The sequence below is a fragment of the Lactuca virosa genome, chromosome 8 (assembly GCF_052849685.1).
Source record: "Lactuca virosa cultivar CGN04683 chromosome 8, Lactuca_virosa_CGN04683_v6, whole genome shotgun sequence".
Taxonomy (NCBI): domain Eukaryota; kingdom Viridiplantae; phylum Streptophyta; class Magnoliopsida; order Asterales; family Asteraceae; genus Lactuca; species Lactuca virosa.
Window position 1 is genome coordinate 32417444 of NC_136433.1, and position 25902 is coordinate 32443345.

A 25902-nucleotide genomic window follows, 5' to 3' on the forward strand; every position below is an offset into this window, starting at 1 on the left:
TATTGTAATAAATCTTTATTTATAAATTTGTCAAAAATATCATATTTGTATCGTTGAACGTTTTTTTTTAAGTTTTGTAATTTTTTTTTCAAATTGTTTATCATTAATAAAGTTGGAAAAAATATAAATTAAAAAAAAACTTAAAAAAAATATAGATATATGTGTTTTTTAGGCTAAAAGATGTCTGAAAATATTAGAAGACTCTGGTCCACATCTGCGCCAAGAAGAGGGCGCGCAGACATTTTTAGGTCTGCAGTCTTCAGAAAAACAAACAGTCTGCGAAAGCTAATGTTTGCGCGTGGTCTGCACGGCGCAGACAGAAGAGGCCACGCAGATGTGCAGACAAAAAACAAACACCACCTTACTCTATAGAGAATAGAGAATGTAAGGAAAATGAGACTTTTCCAACCAACTTCGTTGCATTTTTAACCCATAATAGCAACCTACTCATGATTTTTTACTAATCATAACATCTAATACATTTCATTATATGCTAGCATTACAAACATCAAGCAAGTTAAACAACAATGATACTATCAAATAATCATTCATCATCCAAAAACTCCTCAGGGTCACTTCCAAAGTACATATTATCTGTATCCTCGGGCTCTCCCGTGTCCACATCATCAACCGCATCTATTTCTGCCATCTCCTTTTCTCTCTCTGCAACCAAAACCTTTGCTGCTTCAAGCCTCAAACTCACTGTTTCCCATGATACAAGCTTATCAAGGAACACTGATATATAATCTGGCCTACGGTTCTGTAAACAAATACAATTTTTAAAAACAATTATTATAATGACATTAAATCAAAATTTTGACAATCGTTATATGCATATGAAGTTTTACCTCAAAGTCAAGGTAGTATGCATGCTGCAAGTATAAATCAGATTCAAAAAGTGAAATTAATACAAGTAGGAGTAAAAAATAGTTTATTTTATGAATGAAAGTGAAGATATGTTACCTCCCAGACATCTATGGCAAGGAGAGGCTGCAAATTAGAAAATGAAAGAAACCAAGTTATGCCTTAACTGAAGAACTAAATGCACAAAATAGCAAAATAATTATTATCTTTACTTTAACTCACATGATACTCCCAAACAAGAGGATTAACTGCATTTGGGCTCTTTACCACAACAAGCTTCTTATCTTCCTCTGATGGACGTGGATTTCTAGCATTTGGTATGTCAAGTTTATGCTCTTTATCTACAAAGAAACACAAGGGTAGAACTGTCATTTCATTCGTGCTTTTTATATCTACCTTTAGGTAAAACTTAAAAGTAAAACAGACACTTACAAACAAGCCAAGCCCAACCAGAACCAAACTGAGTAGTGGCAGCTGATTTAAACTCATTGATTAGGCCTCCAAACGAACCAAAATCTCTGTTTATTAATGCTAAAAGTTCTCCACAAGGCTTTCCACCACCATTAGGTTTCATGGACTCCCAGAAGAATTCGTGGTTCCATACCTGTGCAGCATTGTTGAAGGCTGGAAGAACATCGCCTTTGTTATATGAAGTCGATATTATGCTTTCTAATGTCATTTCATCTAGTTCGGTTCCTTCAATTTGTTTGTTCAGGTTGTCGACATAAGCTCTGTGGTGTTTTCCCCAATGGTACTCCAATGTCTCTTTGCTCATATGCGGTTCTAGAGCATGCTACCATAGATGGAACAAGAAGAGAAGGTGTGAAGGTCTTGTAGTAAGAGAAAGAATATAAATGTCAGAATGTTTATTAGGCGTACCAGTGGATAAGGAGGAGGTTTCAGATTAACGCTGGCTGATATTTTCCGATGAACAGATCTACTAGTACACCGTCTCTGTAACATAATTGTAGTTTCTTCAAACGATAGAAAACGAAGATAACAGAAAAGTTGCATCTTTGTTTGGAACCAATATCAGTACAAACTAAGCACAAACACACGTAAACATCTGAAAGGATTACGCGGGAATGAACATTTAATATGAAATCCCAAACACGCTACAAAACTTTCATTTAATGGCAGAGGCATTTCGTCGAACACCATGCTTGCTTCCCCAGAAACCCCTTCTTTGAAAGTCAAGAAATTTTATCCGCGTTGAATTGTTTGATGCAGTTAGAATAACGAATTTGGAAGAAACAGTCGAACAGAGATGACTGACCTGTCTCTGTGGCCCTTGTAAGCTCCGAGATAGGCCACAAAATTCTGCAATTAATTCAAATTTTATACCGATCAGAAATCAATTAAGTGTCATATATAGATAGAATTAGCGGTGGCAAAACCTGGGGTGGAAAGAAATGAAGTAAGATGTGAAGCGGTTGTCGTGGCAGCCGCCATTACCATCATCTGCAGCAGAGCTTGTAACAGGATGAGGATATTTGGGTTGGGGGTGTTTCGAGAAGGTTGGTGGGGTTTTGGAGGGTTTTTGGGTTTCAAGACATATGTAGCCTCCAGGCTCCAGGACTTCATTTAAAACTTATTTACTACTCGTATTATATTTTATAATATAAATTAATTCATTGGAAGTTTTAAGTTTTAGGGTAAATTACACGGATGGTCCCTGTGGTTTAGGGTAATCTGCGTGTTTGGTCCCTAACAATTTTTTTTAACTAGGACCGTCCCTATTTTATATTTTTGTTGCACGCTTGGTCCTTATCAGATGTGAAAAGACTATTTTGCCCTCACCTTATATAATTTTGTATTAATGATTTTTTTATTTAGGACCCACATCATATTTTAATATTTAATAAATATCATTTCCACATTTAATTATTATTTTTTAATTAACTGATAATATAAAAAATGTAAAAGAAATCAATAAGGGTAAATCAGTCTTTTTAGAACGAACAGGGACCAAGCGTGCAACAAAAGTTTAAAACAGGGACGATCCGTGTTAAAAAAAGTTGTTAGGGACCAAACACGCAGATTACCCTAAACCACAGGGACCATCCATGTAATTTACCCTAAGTTTTAACTAAATATCTTTAAATTATAATTTATTGCATGACAGATGACATTTGAAGAGAAAATTCATGAAATGATCAAATTATAGAGTGTGTATGAAGAATTTGACAATGAAAAACTAAGATTTGTAAAATGACCATGACTTCCGCAAAGAGGGCCTTATAGCTGTGAGGAATGTGAACAACAATGAGAAAAAGAGGTGTCAGGGGAAAAAGACAAAAAAATCGGTGGGGTACATACTTCCGCAGAAGATGGCTCTACGGAAATGTGGTATGTTCTACGGAACATTGATATCTCTGAGGAAATGGTAGCTGAAAGAATATAAATGATTCTGACAGTTCCACAGAGACACCTTTGCGGAACGCATCAACACCTCTGCGGATCTGCTCTTCATCCACACACCTCTGAGGAACTGTTCTTCGGCTAACCATGACAAAAATCAGGATTTCCTAACTGTTCTTATCAAATCAGGATTGTTCGTGTTCCGACCTTCGTTCTGCAGCAACGTCCCCCTAAACGGCCTAAGTCGTTCACACTTCCGCAGCCAAGCAAGTAGGAACCGGATTTTTTGTGTGATTTTATTACCTCTGCCACCTCAATTCCTCAGAGATAGTACCATTCCTCAGAGGTTTAAGGTTTCCGCAGAGTCCTCCTCTGTAAAAGTCATGGTCATTTTACAAAATATGATTTTTCATAGTTAAAATCTTCAGATAACCTATTTCCTATGGTCATTTCATGAATTATCTCTTGTTTGAAGTAGGAAAAAACATAAAACAAGAGGTCCTAGATAGTACATACAAAATCTCTACATGATATCTAGATGTTACCAAAAATAACCACTAAAACAAGAAGTCAACCCCAAACAACCCAAATGAAACTAAATAGTAACAAAATCTTTGTTCTTCGTAAATCTTGACAACATGAATGATTAGCAGTGGTTTAAGGGTTCTGCCATTGATCAGACCTTGCAATGTGCAAATTATATAATATAAAATTAAAACTATAAAGTTTATTATTTTAAAATAAAATACATAAAATTCAATTAAAACCTAAGAAATAAATTAATAAACATAAAAATTATGTATTCCATTTTACATCGTTTCTCACATCCCATGACAATTACACTAAAACTCTATATGGTGGAAAATTTCTTATTTTCTTGACCGAAAATTTTAAAAGTTATATTTAAAATCATTACATCATTTTCACCATTTTTCACTTTATTAAATAAAAGCGTCAAACTCCATTTACCATTTTGTTCGTGATCCTTCATTTTGTGTAGATTTTATCTTTGATTCGGTAGTGACCTCAATTCATTTTGTTGAGGAAAAGTTTGATGATTTTGCTCCAAAAAGATGACCCACTTTTGTTGATGTCGACCATTGGGTCATCCGATACATCAACTCATACACGAGTCAAGGTCACCTCTTCTATCGGGTCCAATGTACAAAATTGAGGTATTCCCTTTGTTAGTGGAATCTGGATGAGCTTTTGAGGAAGACATTTTGCAAAGATAAAATTGAGAGAGATAAGATGGATGTTGAAGGTTTGAGAGAAGTAAGATGAATATTGAAGGTGTGAAAGTGGTAAGAAATGAAGGTAGTTGTTGATATTTATTTTGGTTGAAAAATCATAAACAAAAAATTGAATTTTGGTTAAAAAACGAATTTTTTTGAGTTTGACACACTCTTCTCTACAAGTCGTTACCGAAATACCGAATAGGGGTTGTCGAGCTCGGCATGTCGAGTTGGAGAGGCGGTGTTTGCCGAGTTGACTCAACAAATGTAGATCCCACTCCCCACAACCTAATGACATGTATAAATCACAATGAAGTGGATATTTTATATGGACGTTATCACACATAGTTTTTGAGAGCTTCTAACTTTTAAGAAAAAAAATTCAAAAAACAAACAAACAAACAAACAAACAAACAAAACTTTGTTCGACAACATAAGCTTTTAGTTTTTTCCTTGAATAAAAGCTTCAAATCTAATAGCTACTTCAACTAGTGTTTAACAAATAAAACTCTTTTAGATTTTAATAAATTGACTTAAATACGTTTTAAAATAAATAAATCATGTCCATATTTTTTATAATTATTTTATACGATTAAATATAACTATATTTTAACAATTATGATGTCTTTATTTGAAACAAAATATATCTTATACGATTAAATATAAATATATTTTAACAATTATTATGCCTTTATTTGAAACAACCTTATCAACAAATTTTATAATTTATTAATCTTCATCTAATAAGATAATAAATATTTATTATATTAATTGATAAAACAAAATTAATATCATAAATAATATCACAAAATTAATATTTAAATTAATATCATAAAACAAAATTAATCTCCATCTAACACTTGTAATATGTTAAAATATTTGGTTTGAGTTCTTACAAAAATTAAAAAGTCTTATTTGTTTTATTTGATAAAAATTCATCATTTACTAATATGACTAATTTTTTTTTATCAATTAAGAAGTTTAACCCATATATTTGATACTAAAATTTGGATGATTTTTAACTTTTAATAATTATAGTTTAGAAAAAATAAATTATAATCATTATATTCCAATTTTAGTTATATCCATATTCACTTTTATGTCATAAACTTTCCGCTACTTGTGTAATTACTGTGTCGAATACTCCATACAAATTAAAAAGGGAAATTTCCAGAAAAGTCCTAAAATTTTATCATAATTTACGGAAAAGTCCCAAAATAAATTTTGTTTACGAAAAAACATGAATTACCGGTAAAAATGGCAATTTGACCCATTTTTTCCGGTTTACCGGTTTTATTACTTACCTATTTCACTAAAGTCTCATTATTTTACCCTAATTTGCGAATAAGTCTCAAAATAAAATTTACTGATGATTTGACTCTTTTCTCTATGTAACATACATTTTACCGGTTTCATTGCTGACCAGGACGCCTAGTCATTAAATGAGATGATGAGATGGATATGTTGAGTTATATAATGTTATTTTTAACATAAAACTTGATATCCTGATGTATTGTATATCTTTTTGGAACATAAAATGCATCCAACGAAGACAACAATAATTACATAAACTAACAACAATTGCGTTATTTTTTTACGTTTATAAGAAATATCAAATTGTCTATCTAATCTTATGTAACCCAATATATCCATCTCATCAGACATCAACTCATTTCTGCCCTTTTTTTTTGGAAACACACATTTTATTGGTTTCATTGCTGACATAGATACCTAGTCATAAATGAGCTGATGAGATGTGTATCAGATGAGTATCAAATTTTACAGTAAATGTGACATTATATAACCCATCGTATTCATCTTATCAGCTAATTTAATGACTAAGTGTCTAAGTCAGCAATGAAACCGATAAAATTTATGTTACATGAAGAAAATGACCAAATCATCAGTAAATTTTATTTTGGGACTTATTCACAAATTAGGGTAAAATAATGGGACTTTAGTGAAACATGTAAGTAATAAAACCGGTAAACCGGAAAAAAAATGGGTCGAATCGTAATTTTTACCGGCAATTCATGCTTTTTCGTAAACAAATTTTAGTTTGGTTCTTTTTCATAAATTAAGATAAAATTTTAGCACTTTTCTGGAGATTTCCCAATTAGAAAATACATCTTCCAGTTACTTTTGCTGGACAATCCCAAATAGTAAGAGTGATCTAACAAATCTACATTTTACAACTAGTTAGTTTTAATCGATATTAACAAATTATATTAATTATCAATAAGATACTATTATGTTGACACCTTTGCTCACTTTGAAAACGTACACCCGCTAAATATATTCTAGAAAAAAAACTAAATAAAATATAATTCGACCTAAAAATCTTGATATGTGATTTTAAAACATATACATAACTCCCTCTTTAAGGATTAATAATGGCCATCTCATTTTTACATTAATTTATTCAGAGGTGGAGAGAAATAATAGTAAGAAATATTAAGGTGCGATCAAGAATCGAGGAGGGGAAAGGAAATTACATAACTCAATTCACCATAAACCTTCTCCAAATTCATTTCTTGCATCATCTTTCAGATATCCCCCCTATATCTCTCTCTATATATACATTAACAAGCATAGAACACGACATTGGATTGCCTAAACATCAGGAAAGATATATATCGAGAAAAAAGGGGGGAAATGGTAAGATATTTGTTTCTGATTATTCTCAACATAATCTTAATCATTCTTCCTTCAACCATTTCGGACGATAGTATACCAATCCCACAAGAACGATCCCAAGTAAAGAAATGGTTCAAAGAAAACGTAAAACCTTTACAAGCCCGAAAAGCAACCCTTGATCCTGACTTAGTGGCTGCAGAAAAAAAACCAAGGATCATAAGAGTCATGAAGAAAGGTGGTGGTGATTTCACAACAATTTGTGATGCTGTAAAAACCATCCCATTAAAGAATACAAAAAGGGTTATTGTATTCATCGGACCAGGAGAATATGTTGAGAAGATTAAAATGGAGAGGGAAATGAAGTTTGTTACTTTAATGGGAGATCCTGACAACATGCCTACCTTGATTTTCAATGGAAATGCCGCAACTTATACCACAGTCGAAAGCGGGACATTAACCGTCGATGGTGATTATTTTGTCGCAGCCAATTTGCATATTAAGGTCCGTAAAACAATTTTACATCTTTTTCTCTTCAAGAAAACGAATGTCCTTTCATAACTGTGTACTGGTAATGAGATAAGAATCCATAAGAAATATAAGAAATGTCGTAGGTTCAAGCCTGAATATGATAGAAATTAATTCCACACCTTTTAAACGTGTAGAATTCGAGCCCAAGACCAAATGGAAAAACAAAAGGAAGCCAAGCGGCTGCAATGAGGATTGGAGGGGACATGGCGGCGTTCTACAACGTAAGATTTTACGGGTTTCAAGATACTTTATGTGATGATCGTGGTCGCCATTTCTTCAAAGATTGTTACATTGAAGGAACGGCTGATTTCATCTTTGGTAATGCAAGATCTATTTATCTGGTAAGTGAACAGGGTTGTGAAGAATCTTTTCATGTTGGTTGTATTGTATTCGATTTTTTTTTTGTTGTTGTGTTACTTGTAGAACACGGAAGTACATTGCATTCCGGGAGAATTACAGTCGTGGATAACAGCACAAGCACGGGAAATGGATGAAACAGACACGGGCTATGTGTTTGTGCATTGCCCGGTGACCGGATTAGGGCAAGGTTGGTACTTAGGAAGAGCATGGAAGGGGTTCTCAAGGGTGGTGTTTGCTTACTCGAAATTGGGTCCTATCGTCGATCCTAAAGGATGGAGCTCTAATAATAAACCTTTACCTGACAAGTAAGTTAATGACAAGCCATAACAAATTATACTGTATGTGACATGTAGTAAACTGAAACTGATGTGAGGAGAACAAAAACTACTTTGTCTCGTCCAAAAAGGTGGGACAGAGCCTAACTTTTTATTTTATCAAAAATAACCTTAAAAAACTTATCAAGTCCAGTATCCTATGTAAACTATTGGTGGTTTGATCGAAACATGTTGTAGGAACCTATATTTCGCGGAATATAAGAACAAAGGAAAAGGTTCGGATATGATAGGAAGAGAACGATTTGTGAAGAAACTTACAGACGCAGAAGCTAAGCGGTTTATCAGCCTTTCGTACATTGGAGGTAGCAAGTGGCTTCTTCCACCTCCAAAACCTAACAAGTTTAGGCCCAAAAGAAAATTGCAAGTCCTCAATAGTTAGAAGGGAGAGTAAACATGTATTATATTGGTTTATATTTCCAAGCAAATTTAAGACTAAATTGTTAAAACCTCGTTACTTCAGATTTCTATTCCATTTATATAATTTCAAATCCAAAGATAAGCCACAACACTTTCACTACTAAAAGAGGTTTAAGTTCCATCTCTTTGGACTATGATGAGTATGAAAGGAAGTTATAAAAAAGTGCATACAACAAACATAATTCTTAAAAGATAAAGCTACAAGAATGTTGGGAAATGGTACATAATCATACATGTTCTAAAAGACTAAGTGGGACCCTGTATGAGCATTGACTCGTTTGACCACCTGTTAACTTAAATCTCAATATGGTCTGTATCTCATCGGCCTTCTTGCCCTTGGAATCCTTCTGCAAAAAAAAAAAAAAATGAAAATGTTAGGCTTCTGCTATTATTTTGATATGTTAAAAAATCAAATCCCATACCCATACCCATATGGAGAGTACATTGGTGGGCCAGGCATGAAAGGCCTCCGGGAATTGAATCCAAGATAAGGATTGGAACGCCTGCCTCTGAATTGTTTCATTCCAGGGACATTTGTTCTTTTAGAAGCAACCTGAATGAAAACAGTTTGTAACATGAAAATTTGACGAGGCCATTTTGGTAATTTTGGCAAAATGGAAGAAAGGAATAAAGTTTTAGGATTAGGAGTTAGGACCTTGAGTTGACGACCATGTAATTCTGATTCATTTAAAAGGAGAGCATTTGGAATAGCTTCAAGCTCCACAAATTCAACATATGCAAAACCTTTTGGTTGACCAAATTTGTCTGTTAAAATTGTCACCCTGTTCACTGTTCCACATGATTGAAAATGCTGCTGAACTTCCTCAGGTGTACATGCATAATCCACCTGAAATTCAGATTATAAGCAACTTTAATCATATAAAAATATATTTTTGTTTCATTAGAATGGAATAAGGTGAAAGATAAAAGAACCTCACATTACCAACATATATGGAACGCGCATCTGCTTCCTCTTTTTCAGCCTGAGTTGCAGAAGCACCCGAAGAATCATCTAATCATGTCCATAATCAAAACAAAAGCAAATTTTAATACACAGACTCACATATCTTAAATTCTCAGCCAATAACTTGGAGATGATGTCACTAATGAAGGTAATAAGTCTTGTAATCTCATAACAACAAAAAATATATAATCTTCCAAAGTATTTTATGGAAAGTGAGAGGACTAATCAATGTTGTTTAATAGAAGGCTTTTTATTGCATCCCTTTCGATTCATGAGAATTCAACTATGAAGGAACCTTAACCTTTCTAAGGTCTTCAAAATCTTAAACTAGGGTTATGTTTCCTCTTATTACACAATATGCACTCACCTTATTTGATGCAGTTTATGTCTACCTAAAGTTGGATTGATGTATGATGTATCCATGAACAAATGGAATAAATGCTGAATAATGAAAACAATTCAGAATATATAGCATACTGAAAGCAGGATAAGCCAAAAACAGCCAAATTAGAACAAAGACCTTGAACGGAGCCCATCTCCTTCTCAACTTTTGCCTGCATTTCCCGAAGAGCGCCAGCTTCTTCTTCAATCTCCTTCAGTCTCTTCTTCATATCCTCTAAATCCTAAATTCACAAACAAAAGAGATACAGAAAGAAATTTCGAAATTAAATTAGGGCTTGAAGTCACTTCACACGAATGCATAATTATTCAATCCCCAAACCATAAGTATCAAAACGTCGACATTGGAGATAACAGAAATATTAACCTTCGAGTTGTTGTTTTCATCTCCTTCCGTTTCGTTCCTTGACATCTCAACATCGGCGTCCATTTCTCCTTCATCTGGTATATCTCCGCCGTACACTTCGTGCTCCTGATCTTGGTCTTGCTCCGCCGTGTGATCCATAGCTCTAACCTCCGATCTGTCTCTGCACAAACACGAAGTGCTTCGACTTAGGGGTTGTATTGAGAGGTGAGAGTTTGTGACCGATGATGGCGAAACCAGATGACGATGATGAAGGCTAACACTGTTATTTGTTTCATCCCTGGGGGTAGTTTTTGAATATTTGTACAAACTTGGGCCGGATTACTTATCAACCTTATTATATATTGGGCCAAGCCCAATTCACACGAACAAAAATCTTCTTCACTCTCGACACACGGTGAACTAACGACGCTGATCGGTGTTGGATTCTCCGGCGGCGACTACTCCCTCGGACGGTGACTGGCGTTTACTCGCTTTTGAAGTATCAAGTACCTCCCTTACTCTGAATCTGGAAATCGCTATTTTTCTATTAGCTCATTTTTTGTTGAATTCATTTGTGACTTGGAGAACTTGTGACTTGAATTCGAAGAACGATTTTCAGTTGTTTTGAGTTTGCTTTCTGTTGTTTAAGATCAAATGTACAGTTAGATGCTGAAACTATCAATTTCGACTTAGAGCCCTATAAGAAAATCGTGAATTATGATATGATTAGGAAATTGAAAATTGCGAGTTACGACTAGGGTTCGCTAGCCACATTAAACTTTATGATAAGTATTTCAACTGGAATAATTGGGGAATAATTTGTAAGATGAATTCGACCTAATAATTCGAAATGTACCATTAACGTTTCCCTTTTCTACTTACCTTGCTGATTATCCAGAGGCGTGAGTTTTGGAATCTTCCATCGGAGGTCTGCAACTCCATGGCTTCAAGTCATGAAGATGATGACTCCTCAAATACCCACAGCTCGTAAGCTTTTATATGTCATAGTTAATACAAATTATAATTATTGCATGATACAACCATTTTTCTGACCTAAATCATGTTCCAGGCCCAAGAAAGTATACCAAGATCCAGATGATGGGCGTCAAAGATTTTTACTTGAACTGGAATTCATACAATGCCTTGCGAATCCAACTTATATTCACTGTAAGTTTAATTCAAAATGGTAGAATCGTTACCATGAAAGATGTTAACTTTTTGCAAATTCTGATACAGATTTGGCTCAGAATCGTTATTTTGAAGATGAAGCTTTCATTGGCTACTTGAACTACCTTCAATACTGGCAACGACCAGAGTACATAAAATACATAATGTAAGCTAAGAGCCTAAGAATCTTGTTTTCTTTACTCTTTATAAAATTCTGCTTATGTTTTGGAGGATTACAATTTACAGGTATCCACATTGTCTTTACTTTCTAGAACTTCTACAAAATGCAAGTTTCCGCAATGCAATGGCACATCCAGCCAATAAGGAGTTGACACATAGGCAGCAGTTTTACTTTTGGAAGAACTACAGGAATAATCGGTTGAAACATATCTTACCAAGGCCCCTTCCGGAAACTACTGCACCACCACCATCTAATGCAGTTCCACCACCTCCAACCACCACCATTGCTGCTGCTTCTTCTGGTGGTCCTGTCGCTGTGCCGCCAGTACTCTCGCCTATGCAGTATGGTGTACCTTCTGGTCCACCTCAAAAAAGTGACCCCAGGAGTGGGATTGATAGAAGAAAGAGAAAGTAAAATCTTTTTATCTGTATGTTGACAAAAAACTTATTTATTTAGTTATTTATTTAAGAATGTGGTAAAATGTTGATGAATGTTAAATCTTTTTGTTTTACAGGAAAGATGGATAGTTTGATTTGAGCTATATGTGCAATACTTCATGGTTGAAAGAACATAAAACTTAGTGTTTCCTTTTGTAGTGTTGTCTAAGTTGAGAGCTTGATATTTTGTTTAAGTGTATTCTTTTATTAAATTCAAATATACATTTGTTTTTGTTTACATTACATAGTTAAAGAGTTAGATATATTAAAAGGATGATAATGTATCCTTTAATGATATGTCAAATGCATGTCATGTCATGAAGAAAACTTTCTGATTAAACTAATTAACAAGTTAACGGATGATGCGAGTGGAATGTTCTTTCTTCTTTGTGAGTAACAAGTTATGCGGTAGGGGCCAGGGGTGCATGGACTTTTAAGGTCACATACTTATTTATTTTTTTGCTTATTGAAAAAGAGAACAAATCCTCACTATTTTTATAAAAGGCTACCGGACAAGGTTGTCAAGATCGGTGATCTATGTAGGATCGTTTTTGGGTTTACAAGATTGAGATTATAAGATCGCAATCGGGATCTTAAGATCTCATAAAAAAACATAATTTTAACTTAAAAGTTTAAAACATGAAAAATATCTTCAATATTCAGCTTTCCGTTCAAAATCCTATAAAAACTTCTAACCATTAGTTACAACAAAAAAGGTAAACGGTAAATTGGTAAAGAGTAAAAGTCGTAAAGTAATTTTGAATTTTTTTTTTAATTTTTTCAAAAAAAAAAAATCAAGGGAGGGTGGGATCGGATCCTAATTCTGCGATCAAGATCATGATTCTACGATCTTACTTGCGACCATACCCAGATACAATCTGTATACGATCCGACTCGTTTTTCATACCTAGGATCGTAGGATCGTACGATCCTACGATCAAGATCATGATTTTGACAATCGTACCACTGAGTTGTTTCATTTTGTCTTTGTGAGCTTATTGAGTTATTTGGTTAATCCTCTTAATGTGGACAATAATACATAATTTTTTTACTTAAATTTTAATGGGTTAAGCCAAAAAAATTGCTTATTATATCAAGACTCCAACTATTTACCTATGTCAAAGAAAAAAAATACCTTTTCTATACTACAATTTTGTTAGAGACGAATGTCTTGTTAAATTACTTTCCTGAATTAGTTAGAGATAAATGTCATTTTTAGTCACTTTACCTTTGAGGACTTGATAGAAAGAAAAAAAGCTCCAAGTTACATAATTTGCTTAGTGGGGACCCACCTAAGAAACTTGTGTAGAGCAATAGAAGGACAAACCATGACCATGACGGGATAGGAAATGTCGGGTACCGATCGCCAAAAGGTGGCACACATACACATAAGGACAACATGGATATACCGAGTAAGTCTAATCGACAACAAATTCCAACAAGGCTAATCAAATATGGTACAAAGAACTAAATGAAACATTATTTAATAAGAAGCCCACAAACTCTAGGGCAAGCTCCACCTATAAACAAATATTGGCAACCGTATTATATGTCTTACTCCATGTAAGCTCATGAGCCTATAAGCAAATGTTAGGCAAGATAAACACTCTTAACTCATTCATAGAGTAATGTCACGACCCGGTTATTCTAATTTAGATATTAGAGAATATTACCAATAAATCTCATGGTGATAGTGCTAACCCTTCTTGTCTTACCATTTTCAGGAAGCTATTGATTCTCCTCCGATTCTACAAACATTATATGTCCACCAACTGTAACATAACCTACATGGCGGAGACGATGTAGCATCATCGCTCATAATAAGTTATATAATTGAAATCGTGTATGCCATCTCTGCTAATAATTCTTCATTTTTACCGTTCTTGTGTTGTATGGATTTATTGTTGTTTCGTAGCTCATGTCGACACCATTCGTCGTTAATCAAAACAAATGTGATCATGTTATATGAAATATTTTATATATATATATATATATATATATATATATATATATATATATATATATATATATATATATATATATATATATATATATATATATATAAGAAAACCTTATTTTTTAAAAAGCGCGTACAGCGCGCGTGAGCAGACCTCAAAGAAGAGCAATGGCAGCGGTTGAAGACAGTCAATCGTTGCTTCAGACGTTTCAAAGAGAAAGGTACATCTTTTCTCAACCGCTTTCTTTTAGGCTCCTGTTTCCGAATCCCTTCGACACGTTTCTTCCATCCTCACAACAGAACGACGCAACTTACTACTGGGTCGATTCAATCCTTGTTATCGTCGTTCCTCACTTACTATATAAAGCCTTTTTCTCTGGTAGTGTCGACATCACATTTGTACGTTTTCCAAGGACGCCAGGTAACTCAATGTTTGAACGACGCCCATCAAATTAGATCGCCACACCCGTTTGGGAGACGCTGTTTCTCAGGTATGTGTTTCTGAAAATGTGTGTTCTAATTTTCCTATACTCGCTTCCAGTGATCATTAAAACCCTCAATTATTGCTCTATCTCAAGAAATTCAATAGACTTTCAGATTACAATCTACGATTTTAATTCTTTTGTTTGCTTTGAGTTTCCGATCCCCCTCTTCTCTCTTTCTCTCTTCTTTAGTCCCGCGGTGTCTTCCCTTCAGAAATTGATTTACAATTTACTGTTTACAATGAAAGTAGCTCTACCTGGAAAATTCTTGGATTAATATTGTTAGGTAAAATATGAAAGGTTGAAAACATGTGGCTATGCATGTGAAATAAAAGAATCAATTGTTGGACGGCTAATGTGAATGGAAGGAAATTCAACGTCAACATTTGCGGCTTTCACATTTGAGTACTATTGTCACGACGACTCAACATTTGCGGCTTTCACATTTGAGTACTATTGTTACGACGACTCAATTTCATGTGCAAATTGCGGCTCTCTCACCTATATATATGCATGTATGTTTTGCATATTTTGTGTGCAAAAACTTGAGAGAACATCAAGTGTAGAGTGTCAAGCCAATTGTAATCTTGTGAGTTTTAATAAAATTCTCTAGTTGCAGCCCGTGGATGTAGGATTTGCACCGAATCCGAACCACGTAAAATCCTTGTGTTCTTCTTGCTTTATTTTCGTGAGTTTGTGTGTGTGTGATAGTGTGTTTCCGCTGCGTGTACCCGGTCCGGTTCCTAACAACTGGTATCAGAGCCAGATTAGCGAGGTTTGGAGGGTACAATCATTTTTTTTATCACGCACGAGTGTACCTGATTTGTATCTTGTTTGTCGTAATGGCTGAAGACAAGGTTGTAATCGAAAAGTTCAACGGTTCTGAATTTAGCTGGTGGAAAATGCAACTAGAAGCATTGCTATGTCAGAAAGACTTGGACGTGGTACTCGGAGACAAACCGGAGAAAATGGAAAAAGCTGCTGAAGATGCGTGGAACTCAAAGGACAAGAAAGCCAAGGCGGTTATTACATTGTCGTTGACGAAGAGCGTTGCTTTCAACATCATGAATGTAACCACGGCACGTGGTATGATGGAGGCTCTGTCAAATATGTATGAGAAACCATCGGCGGCTAACAAGGTGTTCTTGATGAAGGAGCTGTTCACTACAAGGATGAATGAGGAAGGCTCAGTTACGGTTCACATTAACAATCTAAATTCAATTCTGTCCAGATTATCATCTGTGGGAATTAAATTTGATAACGAGACTCAAGCATCACTGCTACTAGCTTCTCTACCTGATAGCTGGTCCGGAACAGTTACTGCTGTTACGAGTTCCGTGGGGACCAGTGGTATGACTTTTGAAGGGGTTAGAGATTTGGTTCTAGGCGAGGATATCAGACGCAAGAATCAAGGTGGATCTTCCTCTTCTGATTTATTAAATGTCAGAAGAGGTAGAGGGAATAGCAGGAATAGTGGAAGCAGTGGGAGTCGGGGAAGAAGTTCATCTAGAACTAAGAAGAATGTGAAGTGCTGGAACTGCCAGGAGGTGGGACATGTTAAGAGTCAATGTCCAAAGAAAGAATTGAACATTGCCGGTGCTGAGAGTGTGTCTGAGGATGATGCATTGATACTCAGTATGGAAAGTTCTGTAGACTCTTGGGTCATGGATTCAGGGGCTTCGTTTCACGCCATGGACAACGGGGAAACGATGGTGAATCTAAAAGAAGGAGATTTTGGAAAGGTACGTTTGGCAAATGACGAGATGCTTCAGGTAACGGGCATGGGAGATATTGATTTGGTTACTTCATTGGGAACTACATGGAGCCTGAAGGATGTCAGGGTGATTCCGGAGCTGAAGAAGAAATTGATTTCTGTTGGTCAGCTGGATAAACAAGGACTGGAAGTAAGGTTTGGTGGTGGTAAATGGAGGGTGATCAATGATAATCTAGTGATTGCTCATGGTATGAAGTGTGGGTCATTGTATATGGTTGAGGTATCTGCTGAGGGAAGTATGACCGTCCCTGTTAAGCAAGACAAAATCTGGTTCGCTAAATCTACGGCTAAGAGAGTTCATTTTGCAAACATGAATTCTGGAGCCAAGGGGATGTTAGCTGAACGAGTCAGAAATTCTAAACCATTCAGGAGATTCTGTGACAGTGGGAGCACGGGGTGTGTTTCGGGTACAGTTACAAAGAGCCGTTGGGTTTTTTGAAGACTAAGACTGAAAAAGTCTCTCCTGTTGAAAGTTTGCAAAGTTGGGAGAGTGTTAGTGGTCCTCGGTGTATCTCTGGATCTGGTGGAGTGTCCAAACCGGTTGAGACAGAGGATGAGTCGGTGGTGGGATTAGCCACGACTGAGTTGGAGCTAGTGGGAGCTTCAACTGTCCCTTCTAGTACTTGAAGATGAGGGGCGGCTGCAATTAGAGAAATGGGACTAAGTTTAGCTTGTTCTTAGGAACTGGAGGCTTGGAAGACTTGGTTGTTTTAAGATTACTGGAGTTGGATGACAGAGACGGACCATGTTGTTCAAACTTTCAAGTGGGAGATTGTTAGGTAAAATATGAAAGGTTGAAAACATGTGGCTATGCATGTGAAATAAAAGAATCAATTGTTGGACGGCTAATGTGAATGGAAGGAAATTCAACGTCAACATTTGCGGCTTTCACATTTGAGTACTATTGTCACGACGACTCAACATTTGCGGCTTTCACATTTGAGTACTATTGTTACGACGACTCAATTTCATGTGCAAATTGCAGCTCTCTCACGTATATATATGCATGTATGTTTTGCATATTTTGTGTGCAAAAACTTGAGAGAACATCAAGTGTAGAGTGTCAAGCCAATTGTAATCTTGTGAGTTTTAATAAAATTCTCTAGTTGCAGCCCGTGGATGTAGGATTTGCACCGAATCCGAACCACGTAAAATCCTTGTGTTCTTCTTGCTTTATTTTCGTGAGTTTGTGTGTGTGTGATAGTGTGTTTCCGCTGCGTGTACCCGGTCCGGTTCCTAACAAATATTACATCAGTAACAAAATCAATGGGTTTTCAGTTTTAAAGTTCATAAAGATTTTTATTTTATGTATGTTTTAGTCATGGCATCTCTTTCTTTTCGGGTAACGGGAGGACCAACCGCTATCTTGATGTACCATGATTATTTAGTTCGTTTTTTGTATAAGGTTTTTAGGGCTTTGATCATTTTTTCATGTTTTTTTTATTTGAATTGATGATTTCAACCTAGGGATGTTCTGAATCACCCATAGAACAATTCCCACGTTCTTCCAAATCATTTAAAAATATCTACTAACATCTATGTAACATCTTCATACGGTAAGATACACTCATATCTTGATTTTTTTTATCAACCAACAGTTTATTCCAACTTGATTTGATTGTAATCAATGATTAATTTTCAGTACTGTGTGTTTTAGAATCATTTGGTGGTTGTAATCTGTCAATGATGTCTATTTACTGATGAGGCTGGTTGCATGATCCAGTTGTTGATGAATAAATAAAAGAGAACTTATTCCACTTGCTAGATGAAGATACGTATAACAACCAAACCAGAATTGGATTTCCTTTGACAATTCATCTGATGCTAAGGTTTGGTTTCTAATTTCAAAGAATTTTTCATTTAGTTTGATCATTTATTGCTTTTAGAACCCAACTTCTTGACTTATTATGTATATGGTTAGTAATTTTATTCCGGTGTCCACTTCTTGGTTGAATGTTTTTTAGTTTTTAGGAGCAAAATATGATATTATGATGGTTATAAGAACTTGGGCACAAATCTTTATCATAAGAAGAAAAAATGGAAAGATGTTACAATCTGCAAAAAAAACAAATTTTTAATGAATTAAAAGGAAAAGATGATTTCAATTTTAAAATACGAGGAATTAAATTTCGTAATTATGGAATTGAGAAAGAGTTGCACCGCCCTACAAGAGAAATTCACAAAAAAAGAATATGATAAATTGGCAAGAATTCGATTTTGGAAAATAGTCTTCATGAAAAATAGTTTAATCTTTTGACCTCTTCGAGTACACTAGCCTTTGTTGGCACCAAAGTTTCCTATATTGAAAGTTTGGATTTTGAATAACTTTAATGAACCCTGTCCTTCAATTAAACAAGATATAACGACCATGTTTTGTAAAAGACAAGATAAATGGTAATGATATGTTCAAGCATGACCTTCCATCTCCTATTTTGTCTTGTTTTTATTTAAAAACTGATCAAACTGATGTTGTAAAGTGACAATTTGATCGGATAATTATGTTTTTAAGAAGCTTTGGGAGACCACTAAAGGTGTTTGGTGTGATGTAATTAAGGAAAGATTGGAAAGGTAAAGTGTTCGCTTTATCTGATGTCGGATGGAATGAAATGGAATGAGATGGATCATTCCTAAACGAATGTGATTTTTTCCATTTTCTTAAGTTTAGGGGGTCTTATTTTTCATTAGACCATGAAAAATTGCATATGACCTTTTCTTATATTTCTAATTTTAAATGAATTTTTTTTTCAAAAATTTCATGATTTTATTTAATTTACAACATCGGTTTTGCGTCTTTGTCAATTATTATGTATGCAATTTGGAACATATATATATAATTTTTAGGGCAGATAACCTGATGTCTACTCATGTTGCTTTGCCACCTGAAATGAAACTAGAATGCTATAAAAAGACAAATACCAATAAGATGCTATACTAACAAGAAATGAAAGTACTATCTTATAATAAACAAGACAATAAAAGTATGTTGCTATTACCTTAAGTCTTTAATGTGGTTTTCTTTACACTTACTTAATTTTTTGTATATTACACGTAAAACTAATTTGAATGGTTATTTGTCCAAAAATATAATTTATTTCTTAAATTTCTAACAATTATGTGTAGTACAAGGCTTTATAAGTTTTTATCCCTAGATTTATAATAGATGAATCCATCAAAAATGCGTTGATTGGTATTAATTTCAATCTATTGGTTATCAAGACAAGCTGGATTTTTATAAGATTAAGCCTATCAGGGTTTGTTGGCGTTTGAACAATATTAAGCCTATCAGGTTAATTTTGTAAAGTAGGATGTCGGATATTGAACAAAATTGGCTTTTTTTGTAAATTATACTTTTGGTCCCTGAGCATAGCTGATCTTTGCAATTTTGGTTTGTACTTGAGGTTTAGTTTTCTGCTGTTATAGCAATGCACTTCCGTTTTCTTACAAATAATAGCAATTTACTTTAGGTGGCTTATTTTCCCGATAACTATTTTTTTTTTTTGGAATGACATATATGGTAACCCTTATTTGCCTAATATGTGTTCTAATCTCGACAACTAAATGATTTAATTATATTATAATAATATTTTCACAATACGGAAAAATGAGACTTGAAGAAGTTTTTCATTGTGAAGTACTTACCTAGAAAATTTTAGCTTAGATCGTTTTTCTGTAATGAGAGGATGCCACTTATCAATAACTTTTTTTTAGATGTTTCATGCTTAAGGCCCTATCAAAGCTTATATGAAAAGTTATTTCTATCAGTAGTTAACTTTTTTCTATTTATGCAGAAAATCGTGGTGCAACAATCTTAGAGAATATGAATCCCAAAAATCAAGTTGGTAAACTGATGGTTAAACTATTATACTCAAGACTGTGTGATTGGTGATGGACAACATGAGTTCTTTCGGATGGTGCACTTCTAGAACAGGTTGAATGACTTAAGAACTTGGTATCGCTCCAATTTGTATTGCAGACGGCTATTATATAGCTTCAAAGATTGTTTTTTTATCATTTTCAACAAATATCACACAAGTTTAAGAATGAGTTCAATGCTACAAATATAGAACCCATGGTTCAAACTTGCATGACTATCTTATCCTCAAGATGTAAGCTTTCATTATTTTTTCTTCCAGTTTTATTAAAGACTAATCACATGGTTTTTATACATGCTATATCTGATTCAACTCTATCTCTTATTGTCAATCATTGCAAGAGAAGGTTTGCTAAGATTGTTGTGAAGGCGGTAATGGCAATTACCAATTTAGAGGAAGAATGTTAACATCAGACCTCATTAAACTAAAGGGAAAAGTAGGTGTGGATTTGGAGGAGATGGCTTATTCATGGAATTCTTGTTGACAAATATATGAGTCAACCACAAATTGATTATTGTTATGATTTTTAATTAATTAAGGTTAAAAAAAGAGGTAATGAAAAAATTAAGTAGTTTTATATTAAGAAAAAACAAATAGTAAATATAAAATTGACATAAAACCGTTCTGCTTTAGTGTTACTTCATTGTACGTGAAGACTGCTTACGTGTTAACACATGATTGGCTTCTAGGATCATCAAGACAAAAGTAACTAATAGGTAGGTACTTGGTGACATGTTGACCATCTTTTGTGTGATTGAACTTTCATCTCAATTAACTATGCCACAATCCTCTTGAAAGCTTTTAAAATCAAACATGTTTTTTGCATCGCAATCCTAAAAGTCAGATTATCAAAATACGTCATATGAGAAGTAGTACTTGAGGCATGGTTTTGTGTGTTCGCTAGGGTGTTCAACTGTCACTAGGTTCTACGAGTACTATAAAGTATGAACAGTCGACTTGATGGGGAAAGAAAGTATGTGGAGTGTGGAGTCACTTCAAAGCATTCACACTATCTTTCATGTAAATGCTCAAGGTAATTGTTAAAGATTTTGGCAATGACTTCGGATGAGTTTACTTTATTTTCATTTGATTATTAATACTGAAATCAAGGGACAAGAAATTAATGAGTTTACAGATAGAATTTGATATATTATTACCAAGCGTTGACTATTGTTCCCTTTGTTATGAAATATAAGGTATATGTTTTATAGTGATGAGAAATGACTAACATACAAGGTACATGGCAGATATATCAATATACTTTTCAATTTTTTTGTCTATGCGTAACTGGCATACAAGGTGCGTGGCAAAAATAACAATATACTTTAGGTGTTAGCTGTTATGACTAGAGGATTAAAGCTCCATTTTATTAAACTGTCATTGTTAATAATGTGCAACGTGTGGGTTAAGACGGCCTCATGGCTATACTTTTGTCGATTTTAATTACTGTTCCTAAAATTTCACCTTTTTCTTTTTTAATTACTTTGTGAGGCTTTCAGGTGACTTTAAGGTCTTGAAAGCAAATGCAATTGTTAGGAGATGCTGGCATTTGCTTACCCTAGATATTAGATGCCCTAGATCTCAGATGCTTCACGATGCTTTTACATTGTGAGTTACAGCATATATTAATGGACTTTACTGTTTCAAATCCTATTCAAGTACTATGTTGAAAGATGTAATATGACTTTAATTTATGTTCATCTAGGTTGGTAATTAAGATACTAATAAGCTCTAATATCTTAAAATTGACAAATGCATTTTACTCAAAACATGATCTTTAAGTAAAACTTCATTTAGTTGATAAAATCTAAAAAAGCTCTTAGATTAGATCACTAAAAGACCTTAAGTTCATGCAATTATTACCAACAATGTTAAAAATTTATCATAGGCTCAGAAATATGAACATTTAATCCTTGATTACACTAACTTTTGATTCCAATGAAACCAATTAAGTGTTTGTTACTAATTACAAATCATAAAACATATACAAATTTAACAATTTAACTAACAACCATGATATGAACCCTAATTCATTGATCAAGTGAAAATAGTACAAATCAAGTATATAATGAAGATCAAATCAAAGATTACTAGATAGAAACATGAAATTAAGTTCACATCATAATCTAACAAGTATTTAAGGATCTAGAACCGGAAATGAAAGGAAAAGTTAGCCACACATGGCTAAATCAAAGCAAAAATTCAACAAGTTAAATCTTCAAACAAACTTACAAGTTAGAAATCTAAATGTTTCCAGAGTGCTAATTGATAATAAAATTGATGAAAATCTCCCCTTAAGAAGTCTTGGTCGAAGTTATGTTCAAATTGGTAAGGAAACCTCTTTAAATCGGAAGTTGAAAATCACAGAAAACTGTCAGGTTCGATTCCACGCCCTCGGAATGGAAAAATGACTGAAATGTTGTAACCTCCATTCCCCGGCCATGGGATGGTAAAGGCTAAGCATTCCAAGACCGTGTAATGCTCTGAATAAGTGTCCACTTCCAAATTTCTCGTTTTCTTCAATCTTGCTCCATTTCTTCTGAAACTTCGCATAGAGCCTCCCTCGAACATCCTAAGAATTTCCAAATCCTCAAATGCCCCTGAAAACATCCACAAAATGGTGAAAGTAGATTGATCCTCGAAAATTTCTCAAAAATGCAAAATGCATGTAAAATTATACCAAAATGCAATGTAATGCTATGAATAAACATGAGATAGACATGTGAAAAGGTGCAGTTTTATGCACATAAAAATTCTCCCCAAATGCAAATGTAAACGCAAATAAGAAACAAAAAGAAATAATGCCTCAAGTTATTTATCCCGATAAGATAACCATGATTAAAGAGTTGTCAACCTATACCCCATATACACACAAATGTACTGCATTCCAAATCGGGACAGTAGAGGACATGGAACACAAGGATTTGCCAACCACTTAGCTTAAATGCATAGAGACATAGTATAAGGCATCTCCTATTAACTTTTACTAATAAGGCATGTGCATCTCAATCTATAGGGCGTACTCACTGAAGCAATCCTCAAAGAATCTACACTCGTTATTTAAGGTGGAGGGCACTCAGGCGACGGTAAGGCATATCCCATTCTCCCTAATCTTATCTCCATGCTCTTCAACAGCTTGTAGTTACACAATCTTCATGTCATCTTCCGAATCCCATGTCAACTCTCAACAATCCATAATAGGAGACAAGTTTATAAACCATAACAAAGGCGCACAAGATATATAAACAGAAAACATACAAGACAAATAGAACAAAATTGTATAACACAATTGTTGGCTACGAATGAACTATCAATACTAAACGAGCCAACAAAATCAAACACAAACAATTTTCCTGTGAAACTATCATCATGATAAATCTGGAAAGGCTTGGTTCGGTTCTTTTTTTATATCTTTTTTCTCTCTCTTTTTTTTTACTAGAAAGCAGCATGTATGTACATAGACTCAACTTAAATATTTACAAGAGAAATGAAAAACTAACATAAGCTAAAAAAATTTACAAAAACTTACATACAAAACTTGATAAACTGACTTTTTAAAGAACTCTTTTATAGATGGAAAACACTCTTGTAAAGATTTGACTTTGAAATCCGCCATTTTATGACCTCGCGATTTTGACTTTGAGGAACAACTTGGTTCAAAATAGCAACAAAATTCTAAATATTTACAACTAATAAACTTTAATGAAAATAACAAATAACTTAAACAAATATCTCTTTGGAAAAATGACTTGACTTCAAAATACAAAAAGATAAATATTGAAAAAGCTGCATAAATCCTAATTTTTTTTATTTTTTTATTATTTTTAACCAACTGAAATACATATATAGAATTCAACAAAAGATCAACTAGTCTAAACAATATAATACAAAATGAAAAAAAACACATAAATACGAACGACTAATCAATATAAAGCTAAAAATGAAACTAGGTAACCATACGAACTTCTACACCACACCATGACACAATGACGTACTCACGGGTATTTTTAAAACGCCCTATATTTGATTATCACTTGCTATGACTCAAATTCTTTGAGAGGAGCTGCTTGTCATAAAACACCTCAATGTACTGCCACTAAGTGAATTAGCAAATAAGTGTGTTCTCATTAGCTCTAAAGTTTCACAAATTAGTGACGCCACATGTAAACGGGGTATCAGCAGACAATACTTTGTACTTGACAGTGTATTGTGATAAAAAGTTAAAGACATCATATGTAATATCTTAATTTTTCAGGTATTCTCTTTTGACCCTTGGATTGTGATTTGTTTTCAAAATTGGTCCCCAATGGCATTTTCATAATTATTGGCCATGCATTAGTATGTTGGGAGTACTCTGAGTATATTGGGCGTACATAGCCAAGGCGCAAACCCTAATTTTTAGGGTTTGGACTTATTTAAACATCTTTATGGCCTCATGAACCCTCTTAACTCCAGCCTCATTCCTCATTTCGAAACCCTAAAATGTGTGAGTGCCTTTGTGACGCTTGAAGAGCCTATTAGTGCCATTTTGGAGCTTTTGGAAAAGAAGGAAGAACCTTGAGGTTGTTGTGTTTCACTCAAGACCTTAGATCTAACTCTAAGGGACGTGTTAAGTCATAAATTTCCTGACTTTATGACTTTGCATGGCTTAATGGAGTCCAAAACAAATCCCTAGATTCATAACTTCAGTGAAAGACCACTAACTCATGTAGGGGTGCAAACGAGCCAAGCTACTCATGAGCTACTCGGGATCAACTCGTTAAAAGCTCGAATCAAAACCGATTTTAAACGAGCCCGAGACGAACTCAAGCTTAATATTAAGCTCGTTTATTAAACGAGCTCGAGCCTATGTCACTAAGCTCGATTAGGCTCGCGATCCTAAACGATCCTTTATATAGTATAATTTATTATTATTTTATACATTAAAATAGAAAAATATGTGGGGAATTAGGGATTTAAGGTATTAGTAAACGAGCTTCTTAATGAGATCGAACCGAGCTTAAGCTTATTTAGGCACGTCAAACAAAAAACTGTTGGATAAGGTGTCTAAGTCCATAACTTATTTGGTATATACTTGACCCGACCCGGCATGGTCCATTTGGGTTGCACTTCACCCGAACTATTTATATGGATAATATTATGAGAATAGTATGTTTATGACTTATTAGTATATTATAAGTTATAATATATTAATATGAAATCATATTATTTAATTAGTATTGATCTTAAATTAATTATGAATTAATTTAGTGATCAAAAGGTGACTAGTTAAATATGGGCTATTATATTTATATAGTGTGGGCTAATACTCATTAGGAAATGGGCTAAGCTTTCATGGGAGTCCATGGATGATCCATGGAGCTTTTAACCCATGGATCCTTGGAAAAGGAAAAGACATGGGTTATTAGGGTTTACATGGTTCATAACCCTAATCATATATACTATATAAAGAGGCTTGTGATGCTTGAAATGAATATGTGTATGTGCATAAGAGTGGCCGATTTCTAAAGCAAACATACTCTCACATAAAGTTTTCCAAGTTTGTGGTGTTTTGTGATTTCCATTTGAGGCATTCACATTATTGGT

The 25902-nt window shown here is 34.3% G+C and overlaps 4 protein-coding genes across 7 annotated transcripts; 2 read left to right on the plus strand and 2 right to left on the minus strand.

Annotated features, from left to right (window-relative positions):
• Positions 1–383: 383 nt before the first annotated feature.
• Positions 384–2432, minus strand: LOC145132401 (superoxide dismutase [Fe], chloroplastic-like). The gene is made up of 8 exons (XM_079067171.1): positions 2262–2432; positions 2141–2184; positions 1744–1818; positions 1297–1657; positions 1087–1205; positions 964–990; positions 849–872; positions 384–760 (listed from the first exon to the last, which is right to left on the minus strand). Exons 1-8 carry the CDS (start codon positions 2323–2325, stop codon positions 545–547), a joined length of 930 nt encoding a protein of 309 aa, XP_078923297.1. The 5' UTR covers positions 2326–2432; the 3' UTR covers positions 384–544.
• Positions 2433–6954: 4522 nt separating this feature from the next.
• Positions 6955–8811, plus strand: LOC145129794 (pectinesterase 1-like). The gene is made up of 4 exons (XM_079064603.1): positions 6955–7598; positions 7760–7966; positions 8049–8290; positions 8498–8811. The coding sequence occupies exons 1-4, from the start codon at positions 7116–7118 to the stop codon at positions 8697–8699; spliced, it is 1134 nt and encodes a 377-aa protein (XP_078920729.1). The 5' UTR covers positions 6955–7115; the 3' UTR covers positions 8700–8811.
• A 24-nt stretch (positions 8812–8835) lies between these two features.
• LOC145129796 (polyadenylate-binding protein 2-like) lies at positions 8836–10738 on the minus strand. Of its 3 annotated transcripts, none has more exons than XM_079064605.1 (6): positions 10468–10490; positions 10222–10324; positions 9681–9749; positions 9393–9584; positions 9160–9290; positions 8836–9084 (listed from the first exon to the last, which is right to left on the minus strand). In XM_079064605.1, the coding sequence occupies exons 3-6, from the start codon at positions 9747–9749 to the stop codon at positions 9039–9041; spliced, it is 438 nt and encodes a 145-aa protein (XP_078920731.1). In that variant the 5' UTR covers positions 10222–10324; positions 10468–10490; the 3' UTR covers positions 8836–9038. The 3 variants fall into 3 exon arrangements, with proteins under 3 accessions (XP_078920731.1, XP_078920732.1, XP_078920730.1); XM_079064606.1 differs by having other exon boundaries at positions 8906–9084; positions 9676–9749; positions 10468–10738; XM_079064604.1 differs by having other exon boundaries at positions 8906–9084; positions 9166–9290; positions 9676–9749; positions 10468–10724.
• Positions 10739–10832: 94 nt separating this feature from the next.
• MED31 (SOH1 family protein) lies at positions 10833–12469 on the plus strand. Of its 2 annotated transcripts, none has more exons than XM_079064608.1 (6): positions 10833–10952; positions 11345–11433; positions 11516–11613; positions 11683–11779; positions 11860–12221; positions 12309–12469. In XM_079064608.1, the coding sequence occupies exons 2-5, from the start codon at positions 11387–11389 to the stop codon at positions 12206–12208; spliced, it is 591 nt and encodes a 196-aa protein (XP_078920734.1). In that variant the 5' UTR covers positions 10833–10952; positions 11345–11386; the 3' UTR covers positions 12209–12221; positions 12309–12469. The 2 variants fall into 2 exon arrangements, with proteins under 2 accessions (XP_078920734.1, XP_078920733.1); XM_079064607.1 differs by having other exon boundaries at positions 11860–12204.
• Positions 12470–25902: the final 13433 nt, after the last annotated feature.

Coding starts and splice junctions, on each gene's coding strand:
- LOC145129794 (XM_079064603.1), top strand. CDS start 7,116: ATGGTAAGATATTTGTTTCTGATTATTCTCAACATAATCTTAATCATT. Junction 7,599..7,759: donor CAGCCAATTTGCATATTAAG/GTCCGTAAAACA, acceptor TTAAACGTGTAG/AATTCGAGCCCAAGACCAAA. Junction 7,967..8,048: donor ATGCAAGATCTATTTATCTG/GTAAGTGAACAG, acceptor TGTTACTTGTAG/AACACGGAAGTACATTGCAT.
- LOC145129796 (XM_079064606.1), bottom strand. CDS start 10,605: ATGGATCACACGGCGGAGCAAGACCAAGATCAGGAGCACGAAGTGTAC. Junction 9,585..9,675: donor GTTCCATATATGTTGGTAAT/GTGAGGTTCTTT, acceptor TCTGAATTTCAG/GTGGATTATGCATGTACACC. Junction 9,291..9,392: donor TACATGGTCGTCAACTCAAG/GTCCTAACTCCT, acceptor GTTTTCATTCAG/GTTGCTTCTAAAAGAACAAA.
- MED31 (XM_079064607.1), top strand. CDS start 11,387: ATGGCTTCAAGTCATGAAGATGATGACTCCTCAAATACCCACAGCTC. Junction 11,434..11,515: donor TCCTCAAATACCCACAGCTC/GTAAGCTTTTAT, acceptor ATCATGTTCCAG/GCCCAAGAAAGTATACCAAG. Junction 11,614..11,682: donor GAATCCAACTTATATTCACT/GTAAGTTTAATT, acceptor ATTCTGATACAG/ATTTGGCTCAGAATCGTTAT.
- LOC145132401 (XM_079067171.1), bottom strand. CDS start 2,325: ATGATGGTAATGGCGGCTGCCACGACAACCGCTTCACATCTTACTTCA. Junction 2,185..2,261: donor TTCATTTCTTTCCACCCCAG/GTTTTGCCACCG, acceptor AATTAATTGCAG/AATTTTGTGGCCTATCTCGG. Junction 1,206..1,296: donor TGGTTGGGCTTGGCTTGTTT/GTAAGTGTCTGT, acceptor GTTTCTTTGTAG/ATAAAGAGCATAAACTTGAC.